The sequence below is a fragment of the Suricata suricatta genome, chromosome 10, assembly GCF_006229205.1.
Source record: "Suricata suricatta isolate VVHF042 chromosome 10, meerkat_22Aug2017_6uvM2_HiC, whole genome shotgun sequence".
Taxonomy (NCBI): Eukaryota; Metazoa; Chordata; class Mammalia; order Carnivora; family Herpestidae; genus Suricata; species Suricata suricatta.
In genome coordinates, this window is record NC_043709.1 from 41135035 (window position 1) to 41157822 (window position 22788).

Here is a 22788-nt window from a genome sequence, read left to right on the forward strand (position 1 = left end):
AAGAGTAGTCACTTTTAAAAATATGAACTCAAGGGACACCTGGGTGGCTCAGTCGGTTGAGCGTCCAGCTTTGGCTCAGGTCATGATCTCATGGTTAGCGGGTTTGAGCCCCACATCAGGCTCTGTGCAGCTAGCTCAGAGTTTGGAGCCTATCTTCAGATTTTGTGTCTCCCTCTCTCTCTGACCCTCCCCTGCTCACACTGTCTCTCTCTCTCTCTCAAAAAAAAAAATATTAAAAAAAAATGAACTCAAAAGCTTTGCACAGTGGCAGTATGGTACCCAATGAGGTTTATCCCCGGCAAGATTATTGCTAATTGAAAAAGCAATATGAACTCAAAGATAGTGTTAACATGAGAATTAGTAACATGCATTTCTAAACTCTTAAACATCACTACACTTGTCTTTCTATACATATTTCCAAAAACTTTCCTTAGCATAGACATATTTCAGAGAAAAACATTACTGAAGATTCACATCCTCTGTATTTCTTAGTTCAGTAAGAGTCCAAATATGAGTTAACTCAGTTTTAGCATAAAAATTTGAAGCCTGGTGCTGCCTTTTTTGCTTTTCTGTGGAGTGAGGCTGTGCTGATTTGAATAAGCCAAGGAAGAAGTTGTTACTGTGCACACAAGTGGCATCAGAGCCTCTCTACTGGGGCCCCATAGCGAGTGTTAAACAGACTGAAAAGTTATACTACCAGCCTCTCTGGAGCTCAGCAATGATCTTTGTACAAACTGAATTGTGTGCAGGAAGATCCGTTTTCAGGAGGAGAGGCTGAGAGAGAGGGTGTGCAGTTACCATAGCAACATGCCTTCACATTCTGCTCTGTGGCTTTTACCTTGTCCAAGCCTGAGAAGCCTAGTAGTCACATTTTGGACTATTCCACTTACACAAAGAAGATGGCCATCTTCGGGCAGGTCACTATGGTCCCTTCACAAGACAGAGATCCATGATCGTGTACTTTTCATGGCAATGGCATAACACGGCCCACCATGTTCTCAATGTTTACCTCATTGTGATCCTGGAAAGTATGTCTTGTGTAGCTAAATTTTTGATGAGGAAATTGAGTGTCAGTGTTAAGTAACCTGCTCAAGTTCACAGTGAGTAAGTGAAAGAAATGAATTAAATTGAGGGTTATCTCTCTTCTTTATACCAATGACTCATACACTTTGTGCATTAGGCAATCTACACCTTGACAATTTGTCTGCGTTTTAAATCACCTCTCCTTAGGGTTTCTGGGATATGGCCAAAGTTTGAGAACCCACTATTTTACAGCACATGGCTTCTCTTTGTCCTAAAGACATCTTATCTCTGGCAAAGTACTTAGGATGAAGTACTCATTCACTCTCATTCCCTGGGAATGAGGGGACCAAAACTCTCCCAGTTTTCTACTGCTGCTTTCAGACCATGGCTGCACAAGCTTTCCTCAGTAAGATTTTGTAAATACATGACATTCATTTGCACTGAATTCCATTCTTACCCTCATCATCCTCAGACGCCCCCTACAATCCTGGAAACTTGGATTGTGGTCCATAGTGGTAGTCTCTGTTTGGATATCTAACACCCTGCCCGCAAATTTCTTTAGCCAACTCTACTTCATTGATTTTAAGAAATCACTCACAGACATATCAGCTAGGGCTTCTCGGCTTCCAACCTCCAACCAGATTACTCTACCTCCAGATTCCTACAATCTTCTGCCTCCCACCACTCAAGTGCTGGCACAGTCCTGCTCCAAAATATGCTCTCTGTGATTTTGGTGACTCAAAAGCTTCTCATTTATTCTCTCACCCATCATCTCCCCCACCCTGTAACCTGTTTGTTCCTTTTTTCTATCTAACCTAGGTAGTGATGATCAGGAATCACAGGCATGTTCACATCAGTATCTCCCATACCCTCACTGTAGGATCCCAAGTGAGCTTAGTCACCAAAAAAATGTATGTTGGTTTGATGTCTATTAAATAGAACTACAGAAAGTAGAAAACCCATGCTGATGGGCATCACCAGTGTTTTTTGTTCCTCAGCAATTTAAATCAGTTACTTTTAAACAATTTATTATATATATATTTTATTTTGAGCAGTGGTTCATCTAGACCTTTTGCTATACTCAAGCCACCTACCCACCCTGGAGAGAGCTGCTCTTCTGTCCTTTGGCTTCTTAAGTTTGTCAGCAAGCACGTCTTCTCTGACTCAGAGTTTCTGTTCCTTTTGACCCAAGTGTCATTTTCTTACTTTCTTTGTCAAACTCCTACTCATCCCTTAAGTCTCAACTCAAATGTTGCCTTTTCTCTGTTGCACTTTCTGACCCTCCTTTCCTGTGTTCTCTTATTCCCTTTAAATACATGTCTTCCTTTTCTGCTAAATTATGAAGCAGAAGCAAACATTCTCCATTATATCGCCTCTTACTGTCTCTCCCTCTTAGTCCTCTAAGGCTGTTATAACAAAAAACAGACTGGGTGCCCTAAACAACAGAACTTTATTTCTCACTGTTCTGGAGACTGGGTCATCCCACCATCTGTGCTCAGGCTGACTCGGTACCTGGTGAAGGTCTTTTTCTGGCTTGCCTCGGAGGGCTGCCTTGTCATCACGTAGTGCAGAGACTGAGAGAAACAGTTTCTTCCTCTTCTTATAAAGACACTAATCCTATCATGGGGCTCCACCTTCATGACCTCATCTAAACTTAATTACTTCCTGTATAAGTACCGCGCGCTAACCGATTGCGCCACTGGAGCTCTAAACTTAATTACTTCCTAAAGGTCTCTCCTCCTAATACCATCACTTTGATGATTAGGGCTTCCGTGTGTGGATCTGGAGAGAATGAAAATATTTCGTTAAAATACCTTCTAATTCAGAATCCTTACTTCAGATCGTATTAGGTAAACAGAAGCCTGGTGGATATTGGACAAGATGTGCTCTAGAGCTGAGGCACTTGTAAGATCTCAGTCTTTATATTTGTGCTGTCTAGTGTCATAGCCATTTGCCACATGGGGCTTACTGAGCCCTTGAAATGTGGCTAGGCTAAATTGAATTGTGTTCTAAGTAAAAATACACACTGCATTTTAAAGACTTTATGTGAAACAAAGGATGTAAAATTTATCTTTAATATTCTTAATATTGATTGAATGCTGAAATAATATTTTGGGTAACTTGGATTAATAAAGACTTTTTAAAATTAATTTTCTTGCTTTTTATTTTTTTACTATAGCTACAAAAATACCTTAAATAACATGTGTGGCTTGCATTACATTATATTAATATTATTAATATATGTTTTATTATTTTATTATTTTTAATGTTTTAAATACTCTATGATATACAGTATGAATACAGTGACTAACACACTAACACTCCATTTTAGACTGATGGTGTTTAGGAATATTTTCAACTAGGAACTCTGTGTATAAACCTGTACTTACAGGAATAGTCCATTTTTTATAATTCTGAAAACTACATAGTAAGTTCAAGATTAGGATTAGAGAGACGTTGGTGACAATGTTACCTTGCCCCGTTATTAGAAGATACTATAGATTTTGCCTAAAATATTCTTGTAAAACAATTAAAATATGCACATCCTCATTATGAAAATATTCATATTCAAGTCAGCACAATTACAAGGTGGCAAAGGACAGCTAAAACAGTAGTAGCACATACACAAAAACTCGCTTGTAAATTTACACACAATTATTTCCAATTCAAATATTCCTTCCATTATCACTCAAACCTAATCCTTGTAGGAAGAGTCAACACCTTTGTAGGTGTCTTGCTAATTTTGCAATGCTGTCAACAGCCTACAATACAAGGCAAATGCAATAAAAAAAAATCAATTGCAATATGAAATTGCAATTCCTGCACAAGATTTAGGACTTTAGGAATTTATTCAAAAGCTATTGACAAATAAAATGCTGGCTAAGATTAAATAAGTTAACATTTGAAGGAGAACAAATAAAAAAAATGACCAATTTAAATGTTAAAAGATTGTAAGAATTCTTGAGAAAACTGACGAAGAAATCTGAAGAGCTCTGATATATCAGTATGTGTGCGATTAACTTATTCTGTGAGTGCTCCACAGGATGAGCAAACATTTTCAATAAATTTTAACTTGATAAACGAGCGATGTCTTGCAATTCAAGTCAAATGTGATGTTGGATGTCACATGATTACAACTGAGTCAATAGTTCTTGAAATTCACTTTGATATACCAGTGCTTTGGATTACGAGCATGTTTCCATAATGGATTATGCTCACAAACCAAGGTTTTACTCTACTTTATTTTTATTAATGACCTTCTCTGCTTTGAAAGTCAAACGTGAAGTGAAATATGCTGTTCTTTTGTACCATATAACTTTCCTGAAAAATTACGCTGATCAGTTAACACTCATTTTATTCTTTTTTCCCTAACAATTGGTCCACAGTTGCAATTCTCAGTTAAATATTTGTTAAATATGAGAACAAACAAGCTCAATTTCTACTTTCACTTTTCAAAAGAAAACCCCATTTAAATCATTCTTGCCACATTAAATATGAGAACAAACAAGCTCAATTTCTACTTTCACTTTTCAAAAGAAAACCCCATTTAAATCATTCTTGCCACATTTTATTTAGAATTTTTGGTCCTCATTTAAAGTATATTTGCTTTAGGGTTGTCTGGGTGAGTCAGGGAACTGACTCTTGATTTTGGCTCAGGTCATGATCTCATGGTTCATGGGACTGGGCCCTGCACCGAGCTCTGTGCCAACAGTGTGAAGCTTACTTGGGGTTTTTTCTCTCCCTCTCTGCCCCTCCCCTCCTCTGTCTCTCTTTCTCTCTCTCAAAATAAGTAAACATTAAAAAAGTATCTTTGCTTTAAACAGCCCTTTTCTGAAATCAATTTATCTTTTTAAAAAATATTTATTAAGAAAATTTTTAAATATTTATTTATTTTTGAAACAGAGAGAGAGAAAGCACGAACAGGGGAGGGGCAGAGAGAAGGAGACACAAAATATGAAGAAGCAGGCTCCAGGCTCTGAGTGATCAGCACAGAGTCCTATGTGGGGCTTGAAGTTACAAACTGTGAGATCATGACTTGAGCCGAAGTTGGATGCTTAACCGACTGAGCCATGTAGGTGCCCCCAAGAAACCAATTTATCTTAATTATGATGGCTAAACTTTAAAAATTATTATAAATACAGGGGCAACTGGGTGACTCAGTCAGTTAAGCATCCAACTTCGGCTCAGGTCATGATCTCATATTTGAGTTTGAGCCCCATGTCGGGCTCTGTGCTGACAGCTCAGAGTCTGGAGCCTGCTTCATTTTCTGTGTCTCCCTTTCTCTCTCTATGCCCCTCCCTGGCTTATACTGTCTCTCTCTCTCTCAAAAATAAATTTAAAAAATTAAAAAAATATAAATACAGAAAGATAAATATACTTCCTAAATATATACACATACAAAAATAAACAAATGTTAAAAGATTAACATTATGTTGTATAACTCTGCTAGGTTTAATCATGCGTAAATTAAACACTTTTAGGTATTGTTAGAAACAATTCTTAGGTATTGAAACATAACCCAAATGTTTCCAGGTAGGAATACAAGATATAAATGGTCAAAGAGATAACGTAGCCAATATAATCATAGCACTGAGACTTACCCAATTAATGTTTACACTAGTCAAATAGCGATAGATGTTTAGCCTAGGTAATTTCTCACTTCTGAGAGGGAAATGATTTTGAACTTGCTCAACCTAAAGGAAATGGTGGTTTCAACAGCAGTTTTGCTGTTTCCTTTGAATGTTCTAGTTCTTATCATTTTTTTGTTGTTTCCTTTTTGTAGTTTCTTTGCTAAAGCATCTTTAGCTTGCTGTCAGCTGTGGCTCCAGGAGAGACTAGATTTTTATTACAGACTTTATAGGGCTATTTGATTTCTTAAATACAAATCCAATTCAAGAAACCAAAATGTTTTTAAAAGCTTTAATTCATAACCAATGCTGAGTAAAACACTGTCCTTTGTATCTGACCCAGAAGTACCATATTTTCTTTCAATATCCTTGAAACGGTGGTTGACAAACCTGTTAGTGTGCAAGCAGCACACAATTTCAGACCTTTCTTGTTGCTGCTGTTGTTGTTTTTAATGGGAGGCTACTTAGATCTTTTCTTTATTCTCATGTTGGTTTTGAAGTGGACTCATTCAACAATTTGCTCATTCCAACTAAATTGCTGAGTCTATTGACAAAAAGTTATTCATTGTTTGCATTTATTGTCCTTCTAATTTCTCCCCAGGATGTCCAATAGTGTTCCTTATTTTAATTCTGATATTGGCAACTTTTGTTTCCTCTTCTTTTTTCCATGACCAGTCTTGCCATGGAGTTACCTTTTTTATTTTAGAATTTTATTTTTCTTAAATGTTTATCTTTGAGAGAGAGAGTATAAGCTGGAAAGGGGCAGAGAGAAAGGGAGACACAGAATCCAAAGCTGTCAGCATAAAGCCCAACGTGGGGATCGAACTTACAAGCCATGAGATCATGACCTGAACTGAAGTTGGACGCTTAACTGACTGAGCCACCCCAGGGAGTTACCATTTTTATTAACCCAATATAGCTAGGCTCGGCCAGGATTCCACGGAGCCACCAGTTGCAAGGAGGGCTAAGAGCTTAGGCCAAAGTCCGTGTTAGGAAAGCTGAACCAAACAGAGAGAAAGGATTGAGAAATGGCAGGCCACATCAGAAACCAAACGGGGACTCTGCCAAGGGGCAGTGCCTGAGGTCATTACATAGCTGAAATTGAAGTCAGTAAAGATGAAGCAAAAAAAATTACACACAAAAACAAGAGAGTTTGTTCTGAGAGCTCTTTGGTGAGGTCAGCTGCCGTCGATCAGACTACTACTTGCAACTTCACTAACAGATGTGAAAATGTAGGTCACACTTTGCCTTATAGCAAAAAAATGGGAAACAGAACAAAAATGTATGTACTTTATTTTTAAGAAAGGCATTATCTGCTTGTGTTGAGCTGCTAAGATACGCCGATATTGAATCAGGCTGGAGTCTCCGGTTTGCATTAGCAGGACGACCCGAGGGAGCAGTCCATTCAACACAGTCTGCTGCATTTTGAATGTCACTGTTTTGAGCTTGTTTTTGAAGAGAGAGATAGTTACACAGCAACTCATCCACAGTAACCTAATTACAATGGGTATACTTTTTTTTGAGTTTTTTTTTACATTTATTTATTTTGAGAGAGTGAGAGAGGTGTGGTAGGCTCCCCTCCCTAAGGAAAGAAAGAAAACATCAAGGCAACCTGGCTATACGCGTATGTGACAACACCCTTCAGGACCCTGTACTATGAGACTTAATCAGACTGCAGGTTTGTGTGTTACCGTACATGGGAGACAAAGAAGTAAAAAATATATTTAAAAAACTATGTCATGTGGCATTAGGGGCGCAGTTCTTTGAGTATGAACCCACCTGAGCAGTGCTGGCAGGAATAAAGTTGCTTCCTGGAAAGAAAAGCGTCAGTGTCATAACTTTCTGTGTGAGAATCCTGGGGGCTCCTGTCTGAGATTCAGAGATGGTCTGTCTCCGCCTCCTTTGCTGCCAGGGATACGAACCTCAGGGCGCCTGGAGAGGCGGCCTTGCCTGACGCCAGCTGATCCGCAGGAGACTAGCCCTCTAGGAGTACTGGGGCGAGGACCCCGTGTGCACCAGTGGAACCGGTGAGGCCCAGGAACCAGCTCAGGGAGCACCTCCCATCTGACTGGTAAGAACCTGGGTTCATTTTGGCAGACCTTCCCCTAAGAGGCAGACAAGGAGCCTGATCACCTCCCAGAGTTCCCCGAGTAGTTCCACAGGGGACAAGCAATGAAGCTGCAACGCTAAGGCGCTGGGCACTGGACAGCAGGTTGGAGTCACCATGTGACAGTATGTGTGGACTTGTCATTCGTTCATTTCCTGGGTCAATGACTATGACAAGTAGAGCCAACTGTCTCTGGCTACCCTGTCTAAGAACAGGACTTTAAGGAATATTCCCAAGCAGCTGCCGAAACTCTTTTTGTTTCAGGGAAATTCTCTGTCTTCTCAGACTGATGTGGGCTGCTTAATTCCATGAAAGGAAAGAAGGAGAGGAGAGGAGAGGAGAGGAGAGGAGAGGAGAGGAGAGGAGAGGAAAGGAGAAGAGAGAAGAGAAGAGAAGAGAAGAGAAGAGAAGAGAAGAGAAGAGAAGAGAAGAGAAGAGAAGAGAAGAGAAGAAACCTAGAGTCTGCTCCTCTGTCTGAGCTGGCAAGATTTAAAACTGGGAATTCTCTTTCTCTGCCTTCTGCCCTTCTGCCGACACCTCGCCTCTACCTCCTTCCCTTCCCTCCTCCTGTTTCTGCACCACCTGGGGGGCGGCCTGCAGAGCTGACTCCTCAGCGCCTCAGGCACCATCTGCTCCTTCTCCAACCCTAGAGGTCACGGAGCCAAGACCACTGACTTCAGATTTCCCCACCAATGTTCCAGGTAAAAATTAACTACGGGGAACAAATGTCTTAAGTGGACCCGAGTAAAACATACTCTGTGTTTAAGCTAATTTAAGTTTGTTGGTTTGAGAGACAAGGTTTCTCCACATTAAAAAAACAAACAAACTTTTATTCTACTTAGATTTACTGAAGGTCCAATCAGCTCATGTTATCTCTGTTCCACTGTGTTAGCAAAAAGATGACTCAGAGTAATGGCAACCTTTGTCTGTCTCATGGTTTTCATGGGTAATTGTTAAGATACCTTTCATAGTCTTTGGTAACCTAAAATGTTAAAGTTTTTGCTTGCATGCTAGATTGGGACTAAATTCATTGGATATCTAATGAGATAAGAGGCTAAAGCACTAATCACAAGAGGCAGGTCTGTGCTCTTTACTGGTTGCAGAAAAACCAAGGATATTTGGATCTGTTGAAAAACATGCTTTGTGCTTAATTGATTCATAAGTTTGCCATCTAAGAAATTCCAATGTAACTGTTCACAATTGGCTACTACTTAGTTTTCACTGGAGACTAAGGTTTCTAAGAGTTAAAATTCTGCTAAATCCAGTTAAGGCTAATACAAAAAACCAACTCTACACGTAAAAGAGCAGATATATTAAAAATATAAGGAATGAAAATACATTTTTTATTAAAGGTAAAAAAACAAAAAAGAGTAATTTTGTCCTAAATGAGACTGGTTGTTTGGGGGAAAAAAAAAGGCTTAGGTCAAAATCTAAGAGCAAAGGAAAGTTGTAAAAAGTTTGTAACAAAAAAAAATCTTTTAAAAAATGAATATGTGATCAGGAGGTCTAAGTTTAAACCTTTAAATTACACTAAATTAGCTACTATCTTACAGACACAAAATGAAACCCTGGTGGTCTTCCTGAAAGGTCAAAGGAGGCTCTCATTAAATATACAGCTATCTCCCCTAACACCCCCGAGGCTGAGACAATTCTAAAAGACAAATTTGTCACTTGATTAGCCCCAGATAATCAGAGAAAACTGCAAAAACTGGCTGTTAGTCTAGAAAGGATCCAGGTGGAGGTCTTACGAGCTGCTAATTGGGTGTAATACAACCAAGACCAAGAGGAGAGAAATCAGAAAAGGAAGCTTAACAAAAAATCTGAGGCCTTTGGGACAACCAAAATGAAAACCCCATAAATCATGCCTCTTATGTGGAGACAATCACTAGAGATCTGAATGCCTTCGGGGACCTCTCTCTGTGAGGGCTCAGATAACCAATGTCCCTGGAAGGGACTAACCCAGGCCTGGGGCTCTTCACAGTGGCACCCTAAAACCAAATGTCTATCAGAAACCCAGAGCCTCAGATAACTCTAAATTTGGAAGCAAAGCTGGTTGATTTCCTTCCTGACAACAGAGCCACCTTTCATGCCAACTCTCCAAATGCAGCATGATGATTATAGGCGTCTCCAGAAAACTCAACTAAATTTTTCTCTCAGCCCCAGGATACATATGGGAATAACTATTTTTTTCTCATTCTTGATAATACCAGAGAGCCTTACTCCCTTGCTAGGAAGGGACATTATAACTAAATTAGAGAGAATAGTACTACTAACTCCAGAACAAATAAACAATTGTATGCATTTTGGAAAATTACTGGATATTGTAGTCTGCAGATACCAGAGTTCAGGAAAATAGTTTGCCTGCTATATCAGTTATTAAAAGAGACTCAATCCTACCTACTCTCCCCCCAAAATAAACTGGGGTCTGACTCCTGGACACTGTCTCCAGTGCTTGGAGTGGGCAATTACTCCTACCAAGCTCACAGAGCTAAAAGGCCACTAAAACACAGCATCAGGGCTTTCACTTAGGAAGGGACAAGACCTAGCAAATGTCCCAAAAAATGTTAAGTGGAAAAAAAATTTTTGTCAAGAACAGTTCTGAAAGTAGTATCAGCCTGTGAGGTAAGTCTGTCTTAGAAACAATCCTTTCAACCACAAACTTGCTCTCCCAGACAATCAAGGAACTGGAGGCTGTCCAGGAAAGACTAACAATTTAGGTTTCACTCATATGCCAAGGTCAAAGAAATTCCCACATCTGTTGGTATAGATTGGTACTTTTACTGAGTAAAGGCCTTCTCCTACAAGACAGAAAAGGCACAAAAAAATAATAACAGTTCTGCTTTATAAAATAATACCCAGGTTTGGCTTACCTAAAAATTTGCACATTAATAAATGGCAAATTAATAAATAAATTAAAAATAAATGGCTGTCTTGACTCTTTCTTTAGTAATACCACTGGCTCTTCAAAAAGTTTTGCACCTCAAAATAAAGCAGACTGTCTGCTTATACTCAGCAAAACTCTAAATAACACCTCACAAGCATTAGATGTTTTATAACATTAAAAAATTTTTTTAATGTTTTATTTATTTTTGATACAGAGATAGACAGAGCATGAGAGGGGGAGGGGCAGAGAGAGGAGACACAGAACCAGAACCGGAAGCAGGCTCCAGGCTCTGAGCTAGCTGTCAGCACAGAGCCTGATGCGGGGTTCGAACCCACGAACGTGAGATCTGACCTGAGCCAAAGTCAGAGGCTTAACCAACTGAGCCACCCAGGTGCCCCTAAATCATTTTTTTAAATTAAGTTAGGGCCAAACTCTTGAAAATAGAGCCACCATTGATTGCTTCCTGCTCCTGTTCCTCCGTCACCTGGGTTGATGCCCTGATACATGTTGTTTACAAAGTCAGGATCTCTTCTAGACTGTCATTTTGTCCATCTACTGCAGTAAAGGGGGCCAAGGTGGGTCCCTGGATTCACTGCAGCAGAGTGAAGCCGGCATCTCGAAACCGGAGTGCGTTCCTGATCCATCAATGCCAGGCAAGCTGACCCCATGGAAGAAGCAATCTGCAACTCAGAGGCTCCAGGGGACTGCAGCCCTGCTTTAGTCACTCCGGAAGCTGACTAATCCATGCTCAGCAGAAGCTTGAGGAATCGATGGTCCAGTGGAACAAAAGACTGTCTTTGTTTTCTGTATCTATTTCCTTACTGTGATGCACTGTCACACCTTGTTTCTCACTGTTACTGTGATTCTTGCTCTACTCCTTGCCATAGGACTGGCTGAGGCCATCCCCGCCGGCTGGGAGTGAGTGTGGTGAGAGGTTTCTGCCAGCGCTCATCCTCCTTTTATGGATAGGATATTTCATTGGTCCCGACATGGGAAAAAATGGCCATAAAAGACTAGAAAATTCGATCTCCACAAATCTTATAGTAAAACAAAATATCTCAGTATTTTGGGATGTACCCTACTATGGGGGTTTGGCTCCTCAACAGCTCAATTATTGGGAAAAACTGTCTTGCCTGTAGGGAAAAAAGTTCATTGTTATCTCTGTTGAAAACTTACCATGGCTAGGCCAAACAAAGATTTCGTAACTCGACCACTCAGAAAACCCAAAGGTGTGGGACCCCAGATCACCTTGAGCCAGATCCCCACCCCCTGTCTAACTTCTCTCTTCTCTGAGAGGCCTGGGACAGAGTCAGCACAGCCAGCAAATGGCAGGCGCCAGGTGGACCGTACTGGGTATGTGGGAGGACAGCCTATACAGTGCTTCCCTCAGGCTGGTCAGGGTCATGTGTGCTGGAAACGATTCACCGACCCTTCTTCCTGCTCCCACTTGTCAGAGGAAAACATTTGGGAAACCAAGCGTATGGGGACAGGGAGACTCAAAAAAAGGGGCATGCCTTACAAATTGGCAATTAAAAAGATGATAAATGGCCTCCCGAGCGTATAATCCAATATTATGGCCCTGCCACCTGGGCAGAGCATGGGCCTTCGGGCGACCGCACTCTCATTTGCATGCTAAACCGCATAATTAGACTGGAAGCAGTTGTAGAAATTATGACCAATAAAGCTGCCAGATTCTTAACTTACTCGCTGAGCAGCAAACCAAAATACACAATCCTGTCTACCGAAATCACTTGGCCTTAGATTACCTACTTGCTACAGAGGGAGAAGTTTGTAAAATGTTAACCTAAGCAACTACTGCCTACAGATATTTTTTTAAAAGTCATAAAGGAGATCACAAATCAAATAAAAAGAATTGCTCATGTCCCTGTCCAGACCTGGAACAATTAAAACCCCGGGAGTTATTTAAAAGATGGTTTTCAATTTTGGGGGGATTCAAAACTCTCATAAAAATTAACGTCCTAATTCTGGGAGTTTGCTTAATTCTACTTTTCTTAGCGCCCCTGGTTGTATGGTCTGACTCCAGTCTCACTGAGGCCCTAATTAAAAAAAAAAAAAAAAAAAAAGACTGCCACTCATGTAATAATGTTATAAAAATATACACCTCTAAACCAAGATGATGCTCTTTGACCCAAAATAGAGGGATCCGAGCATCAAAGCGGGGAATGTGGTAGGGTCCCCTCCCTAAGGAAAGAAAAAAAAATCCCTCAAGGCAACCTGGCTATATGTGTATGTGACAACATCCCTCATGACCTTGTTACATGATTAACTCCACTCTGATCAGACTACATGTCTGTGTGTTACCATCTATGGGAGACAAAGAAGTAAAAATATATTAAAAAGCTACACCACGTGGTGTTTGGGTCTCAGTTCTTTGCACCAACTGAGCGGTGCCAGCAGGAATAAAGTTGCTTCCTGGAAAGAAAAGTCTTGGTGTCACGGCTCTCTGTGAGAGAATCCTGCTCCGGAGGCAGGGAGAGGCAGAGAGAAAGAGGGAAGGAGAGAGAATCCCAAGCAGGCTCCCCACTGTCAGTCATGTGGGGCTCAAACTCATGAGGGGCCCCACCATGACCTGAGCCCAAATCAAGAATCCGCCACTTACCCGACTGAGCCACCCAGGCACCCAGGGTATAATTTTTCTAAAATAATAAGTCCAAGGGTGGGGAGTGCAGGACTGGTGCAGTAGCAACATGATGCAACTATTTCCAGCTCTGTTTTCCTGTTCCATCATCCTTAGCCTGTGGCTTTTCCACTCATGCTTCTTCTTTCATGGTCACAGGACTGCTGCTCCACCTATGGGATCACGTCCACACTCCAAGTACAAAGAAGGAGGGGACGGATGGTGTCTGTTTCAGACTGGAGGCACAATGGAGATAGCTAGTTTCTGCTTTGTGTAGGAGCCAGAAAAGTAAGTTACCTCCAGAGAAGTTATTCAGAAGCTGCATCTTTCATCTCTGTCCTGTCATTGCTAACTCTCTTTCCTACAAACAATTCAACTGGTGATCTAACTTTATCGCCCTGCAACATGAATTGAAACACATTCTTTTAATCTGGGATATTACTCCTTAATACTACATCACCATGCCCACCCCCCACCCCTGTTTTGTCTAGTAATTGTGTTGTGGAAACCCAAGTTCTGCCTGTTGCTCAGCACTCAACAGCCAAGTGTTGATCAGAAAGGACTTTGAGCTTTATCCAGGAGGCGGGCTACCTGGGGAGAAGGTTCCTCGGTTTCTGCCCAGCCAAGAGGGCTTTAAAGGGACGGGGCGTGGTTAATCAGGGAGGGGGTGCAGCGGCCTGTAACATTTCCTGATTCCATGTAAATTTAGTGATGCCTCCTAGAAGCTTTTGGTGACTGACGGCTGCGCCAACAGGTCTAATTCCTGTTCTGTGACGTGCCAGGGCTTTCTATTCTCCTTCTAGAAAGGAAAATAAAATCTGTAGATATGAAAGGAGGGTTAGTAAAGCAATCATATAAAATTAAGAACACCTGGTAAATAAAGGTCACCGTGCTAGTTATGAAGATCAAGGCGGCTTCAATTACTTAAAGTGCCCATTTTAGTGTCTGTTTATTCCTCTGCTTTGTGGTGGTTATGGATTGTTGACAGGCTCAGTTCATATTAAATTTCTTGCTCCTTTGTGTCTTGTACAGTCTGTGCTCCAAAATGCTATTCCCTGATCTGTTGATAATCTAAGTTTGGGTTTGTATTTGTGGGTAATCTTATCTTTTAGCCTTTCTTGTTTTTGTCAAGGCTTCAGTCACAAAGTCAACCCCCCTAAAACTGTCAATAGCAGAGAAAACCTAGTTGTAACTTATTATTCCCATGGGTGATGAGCCGTGTAACCTGGGGATTTGTGTAAGGACTAAAATGTAAACATGTCTTTGGTAAATTACAAGCTAGACAAGAAACAAGAAACAAGTCCTGGAAATGTGTCTATTGAAACCTAGTTTACAACTTCATGTACCCTCACCTCAGAGACCTAACGCTGTCAGAGCTTGCACAAATAAATATATCTTGTTTTTTCAATCACCAGCACTTTTCTCCTTTGAATGTGACTGATGGGTTTTTCAACCACATGTGAGTAATTCATCTTTTACAATAAAAAGCTCAGGGCTTTTCTTTAAGTCCAGCATCCAAATGATGGTATTTTAAAGTTTGGTGCCCTGCATCCTGCTTGCCAAAACAAATGATTAGACCATTGGCCATTGAGTTGTTATCTATCATATATATTGATCAATCAATCTCAGTAAGGGTTTGTATTAGCCATTCTGTATATAACTGTTCATGTAGCTGATTACTCACCTCTTTTTTTTTTTTAAGAAATTTTGTTAGCTGACATTCTTTCAAAAACAAATCCCTCCCTCAGTCAAACATTGTCATCCATAAATCAAGTTCCATCTTTCTTTTTCTTATGGTGGGGAACAAGCCTTCAGTGTTAGAGGTAAATCTTCTGGGGACAGTCTTGGCCTCAGGAAGGTCGCTTCTCCTATTTACAGATAGGTTTCTGAATATGTTATTTCCATTTAATTGGGTCACTTTGATGAGCTGCCTTTTTTTTTTTTTTTATTCAAATGCTTTTCTGACCATGCCCAGGTTCTTACTGGAATCTTTGATCTTAAAATTATTGGAGCTCCTTAATAGTAGGCAAAGTCTCAACCAAGGCATTCAACCCAGGAGAATGCCTACGGTTGTATTTCAGTGGGAAAGTGGCGAATAGGTGGATCAAGGATCATTAGGTCTAAACGCGCAATGTTCTTCCCCAAGCCTTCTGCCGGAAGTACGATTTCCTACTGCATCCCTCAGGATCTGAGCTGTCAAACTCTCCTATGCCTTTCAGCTTTGATTACTCTAAGGTTCCCGCTTAAAGAGCCCACCCTTACTTGCTCCATGGAGACAACAGCAGCTTCTCCTACTCACCCATACTGTCCTCACCAACAATGAGCCCTGGATTCCTAACAGAATTTGTTGCTGATTTGCTTGTCTACCAACTTTCACTCTTACCCCTGGATCTTTCTCTCCTCTCAGTATTGATATATGGTCCATGTCCTGGGATCGAAGTTACACTGCACATTGAGCCCAGTACCCAGAAACCCAGGAAAGTTCTGTTACTAATCCTCGGGCTGTTATACCGTGACCTCATCACACAGTTTCAGACCTTCTTAGCCTGCCTGACCATCAGAATTCTCTTATCATTCTCCAGGAATTATTTTCCTCATGGTGGAGAGTTTAATCTCACATTCTTTCATCAGAATTGCCTCCGTGCTATTTTCTTTACAACTATTTCCCCTTTGTCTCCTCCTTGAAACCTTACAAGCTGTGAGATATGCCTGACCCATGTGAAGTGTTAGCTACTGCAGGCAAATCCTCTGACCCACTGTGGCAACATGGAGGCTCATCCCTCAGATCACCCATCGAGATAGAACCTGCTACAAGGAGAACAGTTGGCTGACAGCCTCCAGCTGCAGCACTTGGAAATTTGCTACAGCATCCCAGCCAAGGCTACACTCTTCCTGGGTGGCTCCAGTGACTGAGAATGACAGATGCATTAAGCCATTTCTGCTATTGACCTATATAAAGAGGTAAACCAAGGCAGGCTCAAAACTGTCAAAGAGGTTAGTTTATTTGGGAATATCAAAGGGATTGCAATTTGGAACATGTCTTCCGTAGCAAGCTACAGGTGAGTTTGTTGAGGGGTTGGGGTTAGCTCTATTTTGGGGCAGAGAATGTAGAGAGTTAACCTAGAGTCTGTGAAAATAAAAACAGAGACCAGCTTTGAAAACTCCCTGAGCTGAAAAATCTGTCCAGTAATACAAACAAAGCTCACAATTCAACTTATTTTGCAAAAACAACCAACTGGGGTAATTTTTCATCTGGGAACAAGAAGCAAAACTTCCCGTGGTTGATATGAGGCAGACCCTGCCAAGCTATGTGTCATTTGAGAAAATTCCAGGAGCTTTTGGGTGGTTCAGTCAGTTAAACGTCCAACTCTTGATTTCAGCTCAGCTCATGATCTCATGGTCGTGAGATCGAGCCCCATGTTGGGCTCTGTGCTGAGCATGGAGTCTGCTTGGGATTCTCTCTCCATCTCTCTCTGTCCCTCTTATGCTCTCTCTCTCTCTCTTTCAAATAAATAAACATACATTAAAAAAAAAGAAAATTTCAATAATATGAGTTTTCTGTAAATCAGGTATTTATGGGAAATCAGTCTCTCACTCCTTAAGTTTTGTGTTCCTGAGGGGACATGGATGAGATTTCCATTTTGTATCCTTTGGTTTCATTTCAGATTAAAATTCTGACACACTTCCCAACACATACTTCCCCTAACAAAAAAGATTTCCATAGGGGATTTTTGTACCACGCTCTCCACTTTTGTGGGCTCAGATTTTCTGAATTGCACTGCAGTCTGAGCCTCTTGCTGACTGATTTTCACAGGTGTTAGATATATATTATAGTCTGAAGTCTTTCCCTATCTACTCCTGCTCTCCCAGCCCTTTGTGTGTGTTTCTGTATTCTAATAAAACTTTATTTATGGGCACTGCAATTTGAGTTTTATGTAATTTTCACATATCATAATTTTTAACTTTTCTTAAAAACCTTATTTAGATTTAACAATTTAACAATTTTAGATTTACAGAAAAATTATGAAGATCATACAGAGTTCCCAAAAATCTCACACCTACGTTCTCCTATTATTAACAACTTACAGTACATTTGTCACAATTAACGAACCCATACTGATACATTTTCATTAACTAAAGTACATAATTTATTCAGATTTTATTAGTTTTCATCTAATGCCCTATATTCCAGGATCCTATTCATGAAACCATATTACATTTAGAAGTCATTCATCTAAGCCTAGGCTCCTCTTGGTTCTGATGGTTTCTCAGGTTTTCCTTATTTTTGATAAAATAAAGAAAGTTTTGAAACTTTTTAGTATTGGGAAGTATTTTATAGAATATCCCTTAATTGGATTTGTCTGATTTTTTTTCTCATGATTTGACTGGGATTTTATATTTTTGGGAAGAAGATCACAGAGGTAATATGTCATTTTCATCATATCATATCAAAGATACCTAATATTAGCATGACCTGTACTTGTTGATTATGACCTTGATCACCTCTCTGAGGTATTGTTTATTAGGTTTCTCCTCTATAAAATTACTCTTTTTTCCCTCCTTCCCATACTATATTCTTTAAAAAAAATTTTTTTTATGGTTTTTATTTATTTTTGAGAGACAGAGACAGTGCGAGCAGGGGAGGGTCAGAGAGAGAGGCAGGCACAGAATCTGAAGCAGGCTCCAGGCTCTGAGCTAGCAGTCAGCACAGAGCCCGATGCAGCGCTCAAACCCACGAACTGTGAGATCATGACCTGAGCTGAAGCCGACGCTTAACCGACTGAGCCACCCAGGCACCCCCCATACTATATTCTTTGATACCTTAAGTTTTACAGGAATCAACTAATAAGCCTCTTTATACTCTGTCTTTTTTTTAAAGTTTTTTTAATTTTTATTTTTGAGAGAGTTGAGAGAGTGTGTGTGTGTGTTTACATAGGTGCACATATGAGCAGAGGAGCGGAAGAGAGAGAGAGGGAGAGAGAGAATCCCAAGCAGGCTCTGTGCTGATAGGGCAGAGCCCCATGTAAGGCTTGATCCCACCAACCATGAGATCATAACCTGAGCTGAAATCAAGGGTTGGAAGCTTAAGCAACTGAGCCACCCAGGTGCTGATAATTTTGTCTTGGCTTCAGGATCTGAAATGGCACAGCTGGTTTCAGTAGTGATCCAATGGAGCAAGCAGAAAGAAATCACGATCCCTTGCTTAGTTACTGGAACTGAGTCAGTTTTTCATGAGGAAACCACTGAAAAGAGGTGGCTGAGCTCCAAGGAAGCCACTAGCATGCACTTTAAAGATTTTCCTAGTACTTACCAAAAGGGATCCATGGACATTTACTGAATGAGTGCATATTTGCAAAGAGGGAATATCCACATATTTGGGAAATGGCTGTTCACATGATCTGAGCTGACATTGAACCAACGAGTTATCACAGGACCAAATCCAAGAGGAACCACAGGACAAGAGTCAGCTACGTGAGCAGATAACCTAGACTTCAATTTCACCCATCAGTTATACCAGCACCCGTCGCTCAGTTCACACCTGTGACTATATTGAGATGGGTCTTGTACTCTAATATACAAATCTTAATTTGTCAATTGGTTGACTCAAAATATGGGTCCAAGCTGAAAATGGACAATGGCTGCGTTACAGCCATACACAGGGGTGGCCTTGAGAGAAAATCTTCAGGGTGGTACAGCTGACCATCTACTTTGTATGGAAGCACAATTTGCTTGAGATGAGAATCAATATGGACACATGGTCAGTAGCAAATATCTAGCCAGAAGTAAGGAGCTTAGAAGGAAAAGGATCGAAAGGGCAGAAATATGAAGATCTGGGGCAAAGGCATGTGAATGGAAAAAAGGGAATGGGAATGCCATGCAGAAGTTTCTTACAGGTTATTGCCCACCAGAGGCCTTGAATGACCAAGTGGATGAAATAACTTATCAGTTGAGATTATCTAGACTTTGTACTTTCCCCACCCAGAATTGGCATGGTAGGCAGACAAACAGAATACATGGAGGCCACACATTGGTCCATTTGGTATTGCTCCAAGTACCTCTGTATGTAGATTCTACCAACAATGGAGATGAATTCTGAGTCCCTAACATGGCACTCTTGTTTGAGGAGACCAACTGGTACTTGGTGGCAAGTTGACTACACTGGACTCCTTCCATCCTGGAAAAGCCATGTTCATTTTCACTGAAATAGACACCTATTATTACATCTTTTCTGAGTATGAGTGTGACTTTACTGTCCCCAAGAATATTAGCTAACACCGCCATGTGTGGTCTCACGAGTGATTGATCCATAGGAATAGAACACCGTATCAGCCAGTGTCCCATCAGAGGTCTTGCTCCAATGATGAAGTCTAGGCGATATACCTACATTTTAAAAATATTTATTTAAATACTTTGTTAATGTTTATTTTTTTTAGAGAGAGAGAGAGGGAGGGAGAGAGAGAGAGCGCGCACAAACAGGGAAGGAGCAGAGAGAGAGGGAGACACAGGATATGAAGCAGGCTCCAGGCTCTGAGCTGTCAGCACAGAGCCTGACATGGGGCTTGAACTCATAAACCTGTGAGATCATGACCTGAGCCAAAGTTAACCGACTGAGCCACCCAGGCTCCCCTATCCAATCTGTTTAATAACAGGAATATCATTGGTGTTTCTCAGATTTTCAATATTTTTAGAGATCTTGTCTAATACTGCCCATAATCTATTTCCCTCACTCAGGTGGTACATTGAATTTAAGTGGGTGTGTGCTTTTGGCAATTCATTCTGCTAGAGAAAAGAAAGAAAAGGCACTGTCCAATGGCCTCTACCCTACCCCAGTCCACCAGTGCTGGTCAACTTGGTTTCCTAGCAACATTATGTTGAATGATGTGGAAGAAATTCATGGCTATGTTAAATAATTGCAGTCACCAAAACCTTATGACTCTAGTTTCTTCCCCATTGTTGTGTGTTGTTCCTTGTGAACATCTGTACTCATTCTTGCTCTTCTCTAGGCTCCCTTTTGTAGTGTCTATTACCACCCAGCACTGTAGCTCTGTTAAGGAATAACATACTTGATCATGGACCAATTAAATGAAGGATTCAAGATAGCATTGGATTACTAATAGTTCATCAATATTAATTGAGTAAGTGTAATAAGTCTTTCACACTTTCTCAACCCTTAACTAAACCAAAGATAAGCATATACCACACATAATGTAGTACAGACACTTGGTGGCTATTTCTAGGGATATTTCAACAGTCTGAATTTTACAATGTGAAATAATATACACAGTGCTTTAAAGAACAAACTGAATGCTCATTCACCACTTAAGACTATTTGGGCCAGAACATCCTCGTCAAAGTACATTCTTGAAACTCAATGCCATGGAAACTGAGTAAAAGTAATTTTCCCTGACACCTCTGAATTTATGCTAATGGTCTCTTATGCAGGGAGTCAACCTGTAACTTGTGTAAGAAAGATAAAAGTAAGTGTTCTAAGAACATAGGGTGTGTGGTTCTGGGAGAGCTGGAGATGATACCAAGAACCAAGACTTAGGAAATAAAACTTAAAAAGACACTCTATTCTTTTGACCACATGTTGCTATAAAGGACTTCTACAGATTAAGTTTTAGTGCCATTATGGTTCATGATGTTTCAGAATAATGAACATTTTAATGAAAATAACTTTATAGTAAGAATGTCCTACCAATGGAATCAGTTACAGAATCCAACTCAAAATAACCTAGGAAAAAAAGGAAAACTTACTGAATGGAAATAAGATCTATTCTGGGGGAAAAAAGCATGTGAAAGGTCGGGATAAAACCAGGCATCAGGGACAACAGGCTTTCATTGCTTCTGTTTGTATCCATTCTTTCTTTCCATGCAGTTTGCTAAATAGCCTCAGAGCTTTACATATTAAAACTTGACAGGGCTCCTAAGAATCTGACTTTGGCATAGATCATTATCTTGTGGGTCTGAACCCTGCATCAGGCTCTATTTGACAGCTCAGAGACTGGAGTCTGCTTTGGATTCTGTCTCCATCTCTCTGCCCCTTCCCCACTTATACTCTGTCTCTCTCTCAAAATTAAATAAACATTAAAAAAATTAAAAAAAATAAAAACCTTGCCACTAAGGACACTAAGAAGAACCTATCTTGAATGTCTGTCTGGATCCCCAAACAAAAAACAGTCATTGTGCCCACCTGTGGTCAGCAGATCATCCCAAAACTAGAGAGACAGAATCATGATAACAAAATGACTATTCCCATAGTAACTCGTGGATATAGAAAAGGTGATGAAAGAATCTGTTATCTGGGATAACAGATTTTTAGAAAAATGAGAATTTAAGGAAACGCAATAACATTTGTAATAAATGCAAATTTAAACAAGTCCAGAGTGGGAATAAGCCTAGTGCAGAATTTCTCAATGTTGGCACTATTGATATTTTAGACAGGATAATTCTTTACCGTGGGGGCTGTCTTCCGCATTGTAAGATGGTTATCAGCGTTCCTGGTCTCTTACCACTAGATACCAGCAGCACCTTCCTGGTCATGACTTCAGTAATGTTCCCAGATTTTGCCAAATGTCGCTGGAAGGGAGGTGGCAAAATTACCTCCAGTTAAGACAAGTAGAAGTCAGATATACTGATACATACGTTAGTCATAGTGGGAATTGGACATGGTATCATGAAGAATTCATACTTATAAATGCATCAGAATGTCCAGAAATTAATTTGTTCTCAGTCCTACATCATTAACATTTTATAGATCCAAAGTCGGTCTTCTCATTGTAAAGATGGAAGCAATACCAACTCCATTGATTGATTTTGATTATTAAGTAATTATGTGAAAGCACTTTGGAAGCTATGAAGTAGTATACAAATATTAGAGAATATTCATGAATAAAAGTACTGTAGAGAGCCAGCTCTTTTCTGTACCTAAGTTTTCCTTTTCTCTGGAAGCTGACCACAGAAATTATATACATGTAGGGTTTTTTTGTGTAATTCTCATCTTGCCCCATTTAAGAATAGGCTTTTAATATAATAGTTAATAAACATGGGAATTTATACCACTTGACATATGCTATGTTAGGCATTTTTATTCAGATCATTTATTAGTACTACACATGGTAAGTAGTTAACTTATATTATTAATTTATGGGGTGCCTGGGTGACTCAGTTGGTTGTGTCCAACTTCTAATCAGGTTGTGATCTCATGGTTCATGAGTTCAAGCCCCACTGCTTGGAATTCTCTCTCTCTGTTTCATAATAAAAAAATAATTTATATTATTAATTTATGAACTTTTACTGTACATATTGAATAACTACAAGTATGTAACTTTTTAAATTTTATTTTATTTTACCACACGAATTTGGAAGCAGCCAGATTGCTCATCACAAATAATTAAACTTTTGACAATTATTTGCCCTTGGTGGCAACAAACTATATAGCCTATAAAGAATTACAACAAGGCTCTGATGAAATATTAAACATGAAATAGAAATAAAAATTTGTCTT

At 40.1% G+C, this 22788-nt stretch overlaps 1 protein-coding gene across 1 annotated transcript in view; it reads right to left on the reverse strand.

Annotated features, from left to right (window-relative positions):
• Positions 1-19496: 19496 nt before the first annotated feature.
• Positions 19497-22788, reverse strand: part of GLIPR1L2 (GLIPR1 like 2) — a 31875-nt gene continuing 28583 nt past the window's right edge. Inside the window, exons 7-8 of the mRNA XM_029954594.1 lie at positions 21739-21860; positions 19497-19661 (exon numbers count right to left, since the gene is read on the reverse strand). Coding sequence (XP_029810454.1) covers positions 19649-19661; positions 21739-21860 — 135 coding nt within the window. The 3' untranslated portion in view covers positions 19497-19648. The remainder of the gene's footprint in view (positions 19662-21738; positions 21861-22788) is intronic.